General features: G+C 35.6%; 1 protein-coding gene across 2 annotated transcripts; it reads left to right on the top strand.

Annotated features, from left to right (window-relative positions):
* The first annotated feature begins 69 nt into the window (after positions 1-69).
* LOC141656698 (uncharacterized) lies at positions 70-10,949 on the top strand. Of its 2 annotated transcripts, XR_012548552.1 has the most exons (7): positions 70-177; positions 925-1,037; positions 1,574-1,723; positions 2,213-2,485; positions 2,591-2,720; positions 3,190-3,287; positions 4,511-4,598. XR_012548552.1 is itself a non-coding variant. In XM_074463699.1 (2 exons), the coding sequence occupies exon 2, from the start codon at positions 9,724-9,726 to the stop codon at positions 10,309-10,311; it is 588 nt and encodes a 195-aa protein (XP_074319800.1). In that variant the 5' UTR covers positions 3,199-3,287; positions 9,626-9,723; the 3' UTR covers positions 10,312-10,949. The 2 variants fall into 2 exon arrangements, 1 of the variants encoding a protein (XP_074319800.1); XM_074463699.1 differs by lacking the exons at positions 70-177; positions 925-1,037; positions 1,574-1,723; ... (1 more) ...; positions 2,591-2,720; positions 4,511-4,598 and adding an exon at positions 9,626-10,949 and having other exon boundaries at positions 3,199-3,287.
* Positions 10,950-14,301: the final 3,352 nt, after the last annotated feature.

The raw sequence follows: 14,301 nt of genomic DNA, 5'->3' as shown, positions 1-14,301 counted from the left end.
TAAAAATAAAATAAAAAAATTGGTTATCTCAAAGACTCAAACATTCACACCTTTCTTCTTTTTCGGCTCTCTTTCTTCTTTCTTCCATGAGATCCAGAAATTCAAACTTGTTCATCAATTTATTTTTAATTCTAATTATTTGGTTTTTCACCTTTCATGTTCATCAATCAATACTTGGTATTTTTTTTTTCTATTTATCATTTTATTTTCGCTCAATTAAAGTTAAATTGTAATTTTGAGTTTTAGGCTTTTAGGATTCATTTATTTTTTATTTTTTTATTAGTTGATTAACTTTGATTGTTGTATATATGTGAGATGTTTTTTTTTAAAATTGTTTTATTGGTTTTTGTTGAAAGATCTAATCTTCTGGTAAATTAAAATCAAATTGTAATTGTTGTAAATTCATCAATTGTGTTTTTTCTTATTAAATTTGTATTTTTAATTGTTGTATATATGTGGGATGATTGTTATTTGATTTGTTTTATTGGGTTTTTTTTTTTTTTTTGGTATATTAAAGTCAAGTTCTAATTATGAGTTTTGGGATTCATCGATTATATGTATATGTGGGATGATTGTTATTTGATGTGTAACTTTGATGATTGTAGATGCTTTGAATGATTGTTTATTGATGTGAATGATATATTTTGATGAAATAGAGTCAAATTCTAATTTTGAGTTTTCGGATTCATCGATTGTTGTTTTTCTTATTAGATTAGATGTGTAACTTTAATGATTGTTTTTGTTATTTGATTCGGGGTGAGCCAAAGGCGTCCTGTTTTGTTATTTATTTATTTTTTTTTTTTTTTTTTTTTTTTTTTTTTTTGACAATGATTCTGTTTTGTTATTTGATTCGTTGTTATTTTTGAAAAATCTCTTCTTTTGGTTTGTTAGTGAGCTGATTGATGTGTTTTATTGATGATGTAGATTTTTGTTTTCGACCCGGTTTACAAATTCCCCCTACATGATTTGATTTGAGAAATGGGAAGAACACGGAAAGGCGGAGGAAGTGCTGCTCAAAGAGATGAATAATCACCGAGGTAGCGTTTCAAAACATTGATTTATCGAAAATTACTTATCTCAAATTTGAATTCTGACTTCAATATTATGTTTTGTAGTTAAAATTTGTAGTTTTTCACTGATTGAAGTTCAATTTGTTCAGAAAATCTGAAAATCTCATCTTTAAAGCTCAAACAACCATAGTCTGGTAAAAAAAAATGGTGCTTTTCTGCACTCTTGTGGTTGTAATGAAAGAGCGTAATGTTATGATTTTCATCTCTCTCAAATGTGCTGTAGATCGGGTTGTCCATGCAATTAAGTACCTAGTTTTTGTTTGATCATTTTGAGGATCTAGTGAGTTAACCGTTTGAAATCTCCCTCATGTATACTCCTTTTCTTCCATAAAAGTCCATGGTGTGAGCATTGTGGTAACAATCTTTTGAATCTTATCAGCTGAAGCGATTTCATGGCTTGACGTCACGTGTGTGGGATGGTTATTTGATTTGGTGTTTTTGAAAAATCTCATCTTTTGTTTTGTTAGTGAGATTCTGATAGATGGGTTTTGTTAATGTTGTAGATTTTTGTATTCAACTCGGTTTAGGAATTTCCCCTCACATGATTTGATTTAAGGAGTGGGAAAATCACTACAAACGGAGTGGGTGTTGCTCAAAGATCTGCCTGCATACAAGGGCGGGCAAGAGATGAATGCCTGATTTCATTTACTAAGGTGAGTTTCGAAAACATTGATTTGTCAAAAAAGTAACTGATCTTAAATTTATGTTTTTAATTTTATTGTTTGGTAAATTGGAAATTTCAATTTCCACCATTATCTTTTTGGTAAATGAATCTAATTTTGAGTTTTCGGAGCATCGATTGTTGTTTTTCTTATAAGACGTGTAACTTTGATGATTTTAGATGTGTGGAATTATTGTTTATTGATTTGTTGTATTTGGCTGTTTGGAAAGATTTCTTTTGATGAAATAGAGTCAAATTCTAATTTTGAGTTTTCGGATTCATCTATTGTTATTTTTCTTATTTTCTTATTAGATGTGTAACTTTGATGGTTATAGATGGGTGTTGTTTGACTTTGATTTATTTGGAAATATCTCGTCTTTTGGTAGATGAAAGTCAAATGTTTAATTTGTTGGTGATCTTCTGATAGACAGGCTCTGTTGATGTTGTCATTACATCTATTGTTGTCATCTATTTGCTGCAGATGTGTAACTTCGACTCACGGCGTGGCTTCTGGAAGTAGCCTGGAACAGTGGCATTCACTGTAGCAGTTTTGTTCATCAAAGGAGCAGCTGTAGTTGTAGGCTTGTGTCAGCAGTAGCTCTTGGACTTTCCTGGAACTTGGTTGGTGTCACTGAAGACGCTCCTTTGTGTCATCAGTCGAAGATTCTGGCTTGATTACTTGTTGTGGGAAAGGAGATATCAAGATTCACGTGCGTAGGGATGAGCCAAAGACGACCTGTTTTGTTAATGTGTGGTACGATTGCTATTCGATTCGTTGTATGTATTTGCTGTTATTTTTGAAAAATCTCTTCTTTTGGTTTGTTAGTGAGCTGATAAATGTGCTCTATTGATGTTGTAGATTTTTGTTTTCAACCCGGTTTACAAATTCCCCCAACATGATTTGATTTGAGAAGTGGGAAGAATACGGTCAGACAGAGGAAGTGCTGCATCCAACAGCAAGAGATGAATGACTGATTTCGTCTACCAAGGTAGCGTGGAATGACTGATTTTATCTCAAATTTGAATTTTGACTTCAATATTATGTTTTTCTACACTGGAAATTTCAATTCAACCATTTTCTTAGGAGGGCCAGAAGATTTCCGTTCAAAACATTAATTTTGTAGTTAAAATTTGTAGTTTTTCACTGATTGAAGTTCAATTGTTCATAAAATCTGAAAATCTCATCTATAAAGCTCAAACAACCATAGTCTAGGAAACATTGGTGCTATGTCCGCTGCATTCTTGTGGTTGTAATGAAAGAGCGGGATGTTAGGATTTCCATCTCTCTCAATTTTGCTGTAGATTGGGTTGTCAATGCGATTAGGTACCTAGTTTTTGTTTGATCGTTTTGAGGATCTAATGAGTTAACCGTTTGAAATCTCCCTCATGTATACTCCTTTTCTTCCAAAAACGTCCATGGTTTGAGTATTGTAGTAACAATCTTTTGAATCTTATCAGCGGACATGGCTTTGCGTGATGTGACGTGTGTGGAGTTTGCGCTACTCAAGTTTCATCATTCAACTACAAGGTCTGTCCAAGACGACCTTTTTGCGAAGGTAGACTCCTATCTCTTAAAATAGTTTTGATCGTGTGTGTCCAGCCAGTCCACTTTAAAGTAGAGATGACAGGGTATACTTTTTACATTGTACTAGCATTTGTTGTTAATGTGTGGGAGGCGATGGTGTCAGGTCCTGGCATATGTGTAGGTGTGTGGTAAGGTGGTGTGTTGACACCATCATCACCATGATGGTGTATGATGGAAAATAAAGTCACACATGGACACATGGACACATAAGAGTCTAAAATCTACTCAAACCGAAAACACCGTACACATAAGATTCTAAAATCTACTCACAAACCGGCACATAAAGTCTAATGCTCAAAACATAAAATGTGCTCAAAACATAGAATCTGATGGATAATTTCTCTCAACTGCTGTCAACCCTCAACACCATACTCGACGGGCTCAGTGGGCGCCCCTGCATAAAAAAAGAAAGAGAAACTATCATTATTTTATAAAATATAAAATAAGTCATTCCTATATTGGTACTGAGTGAAAAAGGATCCCTTGCTAGTTTTTTCAAGAGAGAATTATTGAATAGAATTATGACTGAGCTGTGTTTATTAGTTCAAACGAAGTGGGGTTCAGTACTTGGGTTCTATGTTACTCAGACTCGTTTAGAAGTATCCGACACGGGTACGTGTCCAAGTGTCGGACTCGGCTATTATTCTGAAAAATATGCATATTTTGGTCTAAAATGAAGTGTCCAAGTGTCATACCATGTCCGAGTGTTGGACACGGGTACGCGAGGAAATTAGAAGAGTCGGAGTAACATAGCTTGGGTTAGGTCGCCAAAGCACATTATACATGACTGAGCTGTGTTTACTGATTAGGTTCATTGTCAAACACATTATACATGAATCAACTCTTAAGTTACTGGCTCAACTAATCAGAAATATTGATCTTTGGAACCTAAAGATAAGCCATATGTTTGAATCTATCATTTTATAAGAACTCTTCCAACCTGTGTGCTCTACTGCTGTTTTTAAGAATCTACTCGGCGTCTTAACGGTAATGCCTTTTCCTTTACCAGATTCTAATTACATACCAGAACTTTTTCCTGTATCAGTTCTTCTAACTAGAGACAGTGATGTATGGTACACAAACTAGATGCACCAGCAAAAATAATCTACTAGGCTATTTTAAACAACAGCATATTATTGAAAGTTATTTATCGTGACCTGGCTTTTAAAAACAGTGTTTCCTGAAATTGTACAGAACTAGGAAGGATAAATTAAATTTAGATGCTGAAGCTACGGATTTGCTCACTGTGGTCACCAGGAGAACAAGGTTTCCAGAAGATTAGGGAATGAACTTTTAGAAACCCTTCTAAATGGAGACAGATCAATCCAAAACAGAAACATGTTTCAATTGCATTGCAACTACTGGCATTTCAAGCCCTGAAAAGCTCGTTAGCCATTCATTCCCTCTGTTACTTCCACACATTCTACTACCACAAAATCTCAAAACCCGAAACACCAATTGTTCATACCTCTTTTATGAATTTATTATTATGTTACTTGACCTGAGCTGTTCAGTAAATCCAATTTTATGACTTGGGAGTTATTGAACAAGTATTCTAGGCTTGGGTGTCAGGTTGTTCTCACTAACGAGCTTCAAGGTATGGTTGTTGCTGTTTCTGAGCCGAAGCCTTAGGATATTCCTAAATGAGATAGTGAACAGCTTGGAATCAATAAGTGTCTGAACATCGGTAGTTAGCTATTCTATGAATTTTCTGCTTATGTTTTGTTAATTGCCAATGGTGGGTGCTCATGCAAGTGGGGTTCGGTACTTGGGTTAGGTCGCCAGAGATCAATGAGTGTAGTGGGGTTGGTGGATCAGTGTCTGGACGTGGTTTTGGAGCTTAGGTAGTAGTGATGTGGTAGTGTTGGTTGTAGTGGTGGCACGAAGGTGTGGGTCAACAAAATAGATTCGTTGGTAGAAAAGTTAAACCTGATCACATGAGTCAGTTAACCACATACCCTCACATCTATAAGAAGGAGCAAATTCTTAAGCTAAAGCCTTTGAATAAGCTCACCAATGACAGAAAGTTCTTTTTCTCGTCATTAAAAGGTACCCTTCCAGGTATCATAAGTCACTGCAACAATATCAATGAGATATTAGGCAGATGTTACTTAGGTATAGCTAAGCTAAATAGTTTCTTTGGCTTAAGCAAAGACCCCAGTGACAAACTTAGTGTTAGTAAATTACCTTCGGTTTACAATCTCGCCTCAAAAATTTTTAAGGAGGGGGAAGGTAATGGTGACAAACACAAAGAACTAGTCAAGTTACTAGAAAAATCGCTTCAAGACCAAGTTGTCTTAAGTCGAAAAATTGATGAACTCCAGAAACAAGTGTCTGACCTATCCACCAAGATAGAACCAGAACCCTTAACCAAGGAAGACATCAAGAAAACTCAAGAAGTTTTATCTAGGATAGACACAGCCTTAAAAGGTATTCTAGGAATAGAATGAGTCTACCCCAGATAGCCTCTGAGCTTGAAGCTGTTAAAACGGCGCAAAAGACCATAGAGTCTAAGCTAGACCAAATCTTAGCTAAAATGGGTACTCAACCACCCAGCGATAGCCAAAGTATCGAGTCAGCTGCAGCCAAAATCATTTCTGACCTCACTAAAGTCATGAATGAATGCAACTGCAACAAAGAAATCCTAGAGGTTTTAAAACAAGAGAAAGCACTTGTGCCCAGCTCTGAAAAACCTAAGGATAAGGGAATAAAACCCCGCTATTCTTTCCCTGACTTCAATGTCGGAGAACCAGGCATGGGATCGTCTACGAACCCAAATGCTTTATCATGGCCGCCCACTGAAAGACCAAAACCATGGCCGCCATCATGAATCTAGAGAAATTTCTCTGGAAGAATATCACCACGGTCTCTGAAGACCTGGCTGAGAACTTAGTCGAACTCTTAACTTTAAGTAACGACGAAATCGAAAGAGAATTGGAATGCAATTACTCTCTCGAAAAGAGGATAAGACAAGAGCTTGGAGAAATCCCTTTCTCAAGCACTAACTCCTCCATTGACCTAAACTTTGTTCTTGAAGAACAGAGTAGTTCTGAGAAATCAGGACCTGAATCTGAAGAATTAGCTTCAGAGGATGACTTAGATTCCCTAAGAACCTTTAACCTAAACATGAATCAAGGATTCACACAAGGTGAAAGTTCAGGAACCAAGCCCGTTAAAAGGCCTAAGCCCGAACCAAATGTTTTTGGTGAACACGGCAAAATAAGAGATGATTTCGGAGAAAGGAGAACCACCTCCAACTTCCTTAATATAGACTGCATAAACAGTCCATCCCTTAGGAAAGAAACCATTGACAGATGGGGAGCTGAAGTCAGCTTAATCTTTCTGACCAATCCAGAGATCTACACAGACTCTGAAACTGCCGAGCAAGCTAGATTAGCTTTCCTCGAGCACAAGACTACAGGTATAGTCAATAAATTCGTTAAAGACACACAGTGGAATGCTATGGCAGGAAACGGTGTTTTCAACAAAGTTCTGGCAGGACTTTACACTATGTTTTTGGGTCTTGATTATACCGCTGATGCAACACAATCAAGGCAAAAAGAACATGACATTGCCAGGAAAAATCTCACTAACATGCAGCTTTGTGATATTTGCTATTTGCAAAAATTCTTCTGTGATTATGAGAAAAATTTGTATGTTCTACCTCAAGTAGAATATCCAGGCTTGATAAAACAATATCTCGCTAAAATTCCTGTAAAGGAAGTAAGTCAAAAAGCTTCAAAACGATTTGACGATGAGGCCACAGCCCCTGCTAGTTATAGTCTTGGGTTTGCACATCGACTAGTCATGGAAGAACTGACAAAAATCTGTGAACTCTCAAAGACACAGAAAAAACTGAAGAAGTTCAACAAAACATGTTGTCCTTCAACAGAAAAATCTTATGAATACGGATGTAAGCCCGTATACAAAAAGAAAAAGAGATATACCAAAAGGTATAAAAAACCGAAGTACCACAAGTACAAGGTTAAAACAAAAAAGAGTAAATTCCAGTCAGGAAAATACTTCAAGAAAAGGAGAAATAAGGATGACAAATCCAAGTTTTGTCCTAAAGGCAAACAGAACTGTCGATGTTGGGTTTGCAACGTCGAAGGTCACTATGCCAACAATTGCCCTAACCGGCAAAAATCTGATGAAAAGTTCAAGCTAATTCAAATAGCTGAAAACTTTGATTTAGAACCCGTAGAAGATCTCTACGATGATAAACTGAAAGTTTATTACCTGGACTATGAGGAATCCTCAGAGTCTGAAGAAACAGAAGATGAAACGTCATCATCTGAAGAGTCTAGTGATGAGTCTGAAGAATAAGACTAATCCAAACTCGATTTATGTAAAAGGGGTACTCCGGTTCCCTAAATACAAACAAATAGAATTACACTGCTATGTAGATACAGGTGCAAGCTTGTGCATTGCTAGCAAGAATGTAATCCCAGCTGAATACTGGAAAGACACTGATAAACCTATCAATGTCAAAATTGCTGATGGAAAAATCTTGCAATTAACCAAGGTATGTTACAAACTACCTATATGGCTTGGAGGAGAAAGATTTCTTATTCCAACCATCTTCCAGCAGGAGTCAGGTATTGATCTCCTACTTGGTAACAATTTCTGTCAACTATATTCACCATACGTGCAATATACTGATAGAATTTATTTTTCTAAAGGCGATGATTCCTTCGTCATTGGAAAAATCAACACCGCTTATCAAAAGGGTGTAAAAGGATTTTTAGAATCCATGAAGAAAAAGTCTTAGAGTTGTTCCACCACAACCTATAAACATCACCACCAATAAAATCCAGATTTTAAGGGAGGGGGAGATTATAGGTTACAACACAACAGCACAGACAAAAGAAGAACAAGTTTTTTTCTTAACTCTATTAAGTTTTCTACCATAGAAACCTTGCTAGACAAAGTATGCTCGGAAAACCCCATAGACCCTGAAAAGTCTAAAAAATGGATGAAAGCCAGCATCAAACTCATTGACCCTAAGACCATAGTCAAGGTTAAACCCATGACCTATAGTCCTAGCGATAGAGAAGAATTTGCTAAGCAAATCAAAGAACTCTTAGACCTCAAGGTCATCAAAGAGTCAAAATCACCCCATATGTCCCCAGCCTTCCTTGTTGAAAATGAAGCTGAAAGACGTAGAGGTAAGAAAAGAATGGTCGTCAACTATAAAGCTATGAACTTAGCAACCGTAGGAGACGCCCACAATCTCCCTAATAAGGACGAGCTTCTTGCTCTTATTAGAGACAAAAAGATTTTCAGTTCCTTTGACTGTAAATCAGGCTTCTGGCAAGTTTTACTTGACCAAGAATCCCAACTACTAACCGCTTTTACATGCCCGCAGGGACATTACCAGTGGAACGTAGTACCATTTGGCCTTAAGCAAGCGCCAAGTATATTCCAGAGACATATGCAAATAGCATTTAATGAATTTAGTTTATTCTGCTGTGTATACGTCGACGATATCTTAGTGTTCAGCAACACTGAGAAAGACCATTACTTACATGTTTTGAGAGTGCTCAAAAAATGTCAAGAATTGGGAATAATCCTCTCCAAAAAGAAAGCCCAGCTTTTCAAAGAGAAGATTAACTTCCTAGGTCTAGAAATAGATCAAGGAACCCATTGTCCTCAACCCCATATCCTCGAACATATTCAAAAGTTCCCGGATAGGATAGAAGACTAAAACAGTTGCAGAGATTCCTTGGAATTCTCACGTATGCATCTGATTACATACCTAAGTTAGCTAAGATAAGAGAACCCTTACAAGCTAAACTAAGGAAAGACCAGACTTGGACTTGGACAGATCAGGATACCTCCTATCTCACCAAAGTTAAGAAAAGTCTCAAGAGTTTCCCTAAACTCTATCATCCCAGCATTACGGATCAACTCATCATAGAGACTGATGCGTCAGACCGGTATTGGGGAGGAATACTCAAAGCCGTTAACAATGTTAAAGAGTATATCTGTAGGTTTTGTTCAGGAAGCTTTAAAGCTGCTGAATTAAACTACCATAGCAACGAGAAGGAGATTCTCGCTGTTCTCAATGTTATCAAAAAGTTTAGTATTTATCTAACCCCTTGCAGGTTTATAATCAGGACTGATAACAAAAACTTTACGTACTTCGTTAAGCTTCACCACAAAGGTGATAATAAACAAGGTCGTTTAGTAAGATGGCAGATGAAGTTATCTCATTATGACTTCGATGTCGAACATCTCCCTGGAGATAAAAATGTGTTTGCAGATTTCTTAACCAGAGAATTTACTAACCAAAATTCTTGAATGCAGGAAATCCAAACAAAGAGGCCATTAAATTGGTTTATTTAGGTCTTAACCGACCAGAGATTATTTCGATAATCAGGGCATAATTTGCCTTACAGGTAGCCATGGAGCAACAAAAGAGATTACAAGCAGAAATTGCTTTTCTCAGAAAAAGATTGGAAGCTCTAGAAATGGAGTTACAATATGTAGAGTCCTACGGACTTGAACAAAATATTGAGAATGAACCTCAATGCCTAACCCGCGAATGTTCATCTACTCCAGAGCAAACGGCTACTGGTAAAGAGTCAACAAATCCGTTGATGGTTGCCAGCTTACCAAAAGCTGTTAAGGATTTTTCTGAAAATCCACCAAAGGACTTCTTACGTCCTAATATGGGTATCCAAATTCCCAGAAAGAACGAAGAGCAATCTTCGCCATCTTCGCAAGAAGATTTGACTATTCAAATGGTCAAAAAGGATTACTACGTGGTTTATAACGGTCCTAATGCAGGAATATATGACCATTGGAGTACAGCCAAACAAGCTACTGAGAAAGTTCCTGGAATTCAACATAAGAAATTCAGAAACTTTCATGAAGCAAGGATATCTGCGGATATGCAAGAGAATTCAAGGAATCTTTACGATTTCTTCCTGGAAAAATGGCAGAGCCCAAAAGCTTTGCTAAAGCCCTTACTACACAGGCAAACAACTTGAAGAAACTTAGGAAGACTAAGTCTGTTGAAGTCATAGAGAAAGAACAAGAAGAAATTGGATTCTCTCCAGAATTCCGATTAACGAGTTTTCTCTACATTTATAGATATGCAAGAGAATTAACTGAAGATGATCATGAGGATTATAAGTCAGACATTCATTTTATGTTTAGGGATAGGGATATTATATTATTATCTAAGTAGTGGACCCGGAAATGGGATAAATCATCCAGATCCCGGAAAACATAGCCTTATAGCAAAACGTAAATACGTACGCAGGCTTGATGAAACCAATTTGCAAGTATACAAAATACGGCAAGCAGAAACACTTTGTGCCAGATGATGGAGTAGTACCTAAAGACTCCTGGATGTGCTTCAACTTGGTGCTTTCGGAGTTCCATTTGCGTATCTTTTGTTACTTCGCAGTATGAACACTTTGTGCCAGATGATGAAGCTCCAGACGATCCAGAAGACGATCCATTAGACGATCCAGAAGATGATCCCTTAGATGACGATTTTCCCTGTTTCTTAGGCTGTGAAATTACAGCTTTGCCCTTGTTTTTTTTCCCCATTTTTCCCTGTTCAAACAGTACAGAATAATTGTATCATTCAATTCAATTCAATTACCCACATCAACATCAACATCAACATACATTTAATTTAGTAATTTTTGAATTAAAAAAGTAACAAAACAGTAACAATTATAAGTAACAAAACATTAACAAATTCAATCAATTCAATTACCAGATTCAAACCTAATTACTCAAAACTGGCAATGATGAGAGTCTGTCTTCGTTCAATTATTGTACAATTTCTTTAATTCTTTTTTAAAACAGTAACAGTTGATAGAATCAATCATACCTTCTCTTTCTTTTTTCTTGTTGATCACGTCTTTTTTCCCCAATTAATGTCTTCCCTAATTAATTTTCTTCAATTCTAGTTAGTCTATTAAGAAGTACTATTTATTACCTTAAGACGGTTGTTCTATTAAGTAAAAAAAAGGGAGTTGGGATAAGTCGTAAGTTTAGACAGTCTTAAGTAAGACCAACTGTGTCCCTTTTTTTTCTCTCATTTTTTACGTTTTAAGTTAAGATAGTCCGACATGAGAATTTGTGATCCGGTTAGCCTCACTTGTGCTCACCCGTGGCCGTACCCTTTCTTAATTTGCTCAACTTGTTTGGACTATGTTTGGCAAGGCATTTCAGGTACCTGATTTGACCAAGTAACTTGATTTGACTAATATTTCAGGTAGTTATTTTACCTAGTACTGTTTGGTAAAGTCATTTCAGGTACTCCAGGTAGCTTTTTAAAGTTTCAGGTAGTTGAAATGTTACTTTACATATTTACCCTTTATTTAAATTAATTTATTATAAGTATTGATGTCCTTTTATGTTATTGTACAAAAAATCAGTTACCTTTTTATTTAGTTTTATCAAACACTTTACAATTAATCAGCTACCTTATCAGTTTTCAATTTTCAGCTAGCTTTTCAGGTACCTTTTTAATTTCAGTCACTTTATCAGGTTTCAGATACCTTTTCAGTCAGTTTTACCAAGTAGAGTCTTAACCAACAACAGTTATTCTCACTTGCGACGGTTATAAATTTATTATGTCTCACTATTTCTTTTTGAACAATTATTGTTAAAATACGTAAACAATTATTACTTGTGATGTTTATAAATCTACGGGCAGTTATACTCGTCTCCCTTTTTTCTCCACACAAATTCTCATTATAGACGGACACTACCATTTCCCCTCACAAAATAACCATTTACCATAAAGTGGAAAGCACATGGGGGTGCCCCACCTTGTCCCCCTACCCATTTTATTAGAGGTCTTTATTCGTCTATACGTCCCACCCATCTATGCCGCGACCTATTGTTTTCTCAAAGCTTAACCAGCTCCCCTCGCCACTATTAAGAAAAACACAAATTCTCATTATAGACGGACACTATCTGTCTATAATAAAAGACGGGATAAATACAATACCACTTTTCTAATAAGACAAATAACAAGTGGGTGGTGAGGGCAAAAAATGTCACCGCTTTCAGTGTATTTGACTCGTCTATAGCAATAGAAGATATACCCGTCTATAGCTTGTAAAAAAAAGGGTCTTCCAATTTTACCCCTTACCAATGGCGGACAACCAATGAAGATCACCCAAGCCCGGTCACCCCGCTACTCAAGTGGAATCTCAAAAGGGTCGTGATCAGTAACAGATTAACATAAGGAGTAAGAACTGCATAATGTTTCATCCTCTATTTTAAAGCAATTAGTCTTGCTGAAGACGGGTCGGAACAAGTGACAAATAATGCCACTCACAAAATGGATAGAGGGACAAGGTGGGGGCACCCCCATGTACTTCCCTCTCTCCTCTATTTGGATCATTTGTGAGGGAAAATAGTATGGAGTGACGGATACGTGCCGTCACAAATGAGATTTTGTGATTTTAAAGAGGGATTGTACACGGGATATTTCATGTGTCCCGGCACACATGTTTCATCGTTTCATTCTTTTTGCTCGGGTTCCTAGATTTTCTTTAACTAGTATTGGTGCCCGGCTTCGCTCGGGCTACCTCTACTTATCATTAATTTTTTTTTTTCATTAAATAAAATTACTTAAAGTTGCATAACCCATAAATTTATCATTAATATATTTTTATATGACATATCCTAAAATTACGATGAAATAAATTTTGAGAGAAAGTCACTACTCCCGCTATTAATATTTTACTCTTATTAATGAAACAATAATAATAACATTTTATTACTTGCCCGTAATACTCCCGCTATTAATATTTTACTCTTATTAATGAAACAATAATAATAATATTTCACTACTTGCCCGTAATCATTATTACTTTCACTACTCCCGTCGTAATTATTGTTAGTATCACTACTGCCACATTAATATTGATAATTTCATTAATCTCGCTGTAATTATTGTTACTTTCACTATTGCCGTATTAATATTGATTATTTCACTACTCCCGTTGTTGTTTCTACCACTTTCACTAATATCGCTGATAATATTGTTACTTTTACTATTGAAATGAGTGATTACTATCATATAACCATATAATTTAATTACCAAGTATCTTCTTTCTTTTAGTCTCCTTGAAATTGACCATGTTAATTAATTATTTTATTTTAGGGAAATTGACCATCTTAATTAATTATTTTATTTTAAGGAAAGTGACCATGTTTTAGTCTCTTACAATTATTTAGGAAAATTATCAAGCTTCTATAAAATTTAATTTTCACCCAAACAATATAATATTTGCATTGAGATCCCTTAATCGGGTCCATCACACGGTGCTAGTGATTTAAAACTATATAGTATAATTAATTTGTATAACTTTCTTTAATTATATTGAAGTCCCTTGGTTTCTGGATTTAATATATAGTACTAGTATTGATGCCCGGCTTCGCCCGGGCTACCTCTACTTACCATTCAATTTTTTTGTCATTAAATAAAATTGTTTAAAGTTGCATAACCCATAAATTTATCATTAATATATTTTTCTATGACATATCCTAAAATTACGATGAAATAAATTTTGAGACAAATTCACTACCCCGCTATTAATATTTTACTCTTATTAATGTAACAATAGTAATAACATTTCACTACTTGCCCGCAATCATTGTTGCTTTCACTACTCCCGCCATAATTATTGTTACTGTCACTACTGCCGCATTAATATTGATAATTTCACACTCCCGCCTTAATTATTGTTGCTTTCACTATTGTCGCATTAATATTGGTTTTATACTACTCCCTTTGTTATTTCTACCACTTTCACTAATCTCGCTGATAATATTGTTACTTTTACTATTCAAATAAGTGATTACTATCATATAACTATATCCAATGTTACTACAATTCTTTTTTTTACTGAAAAAATTACTTTTACTACTTAGGCATCCAATTTTCAATTTTAAGAGGATTATATATTTATATAAATATATTACATATATGCATTAAATCAAAT

The sequence above is a fragment of the Silene latifolia genome, chromosome 5 (assembly GCF_048544455.1).
Source record: "Silene latifolia isolate original U9 population chromosome 5, ASM4854445v1, whole genome shotgun sequence".
NCBI lineage: Eukaryota > Viridiplantae > Streptophyta > Magnoliopsida > Caryophyllales > Caryophyllaceae > Silene > Silene latifolia.
Note: the sequence above shows the minus strand (reverse complement) of the source record. Positions and strands in the feature narration are given on the sequence as shown.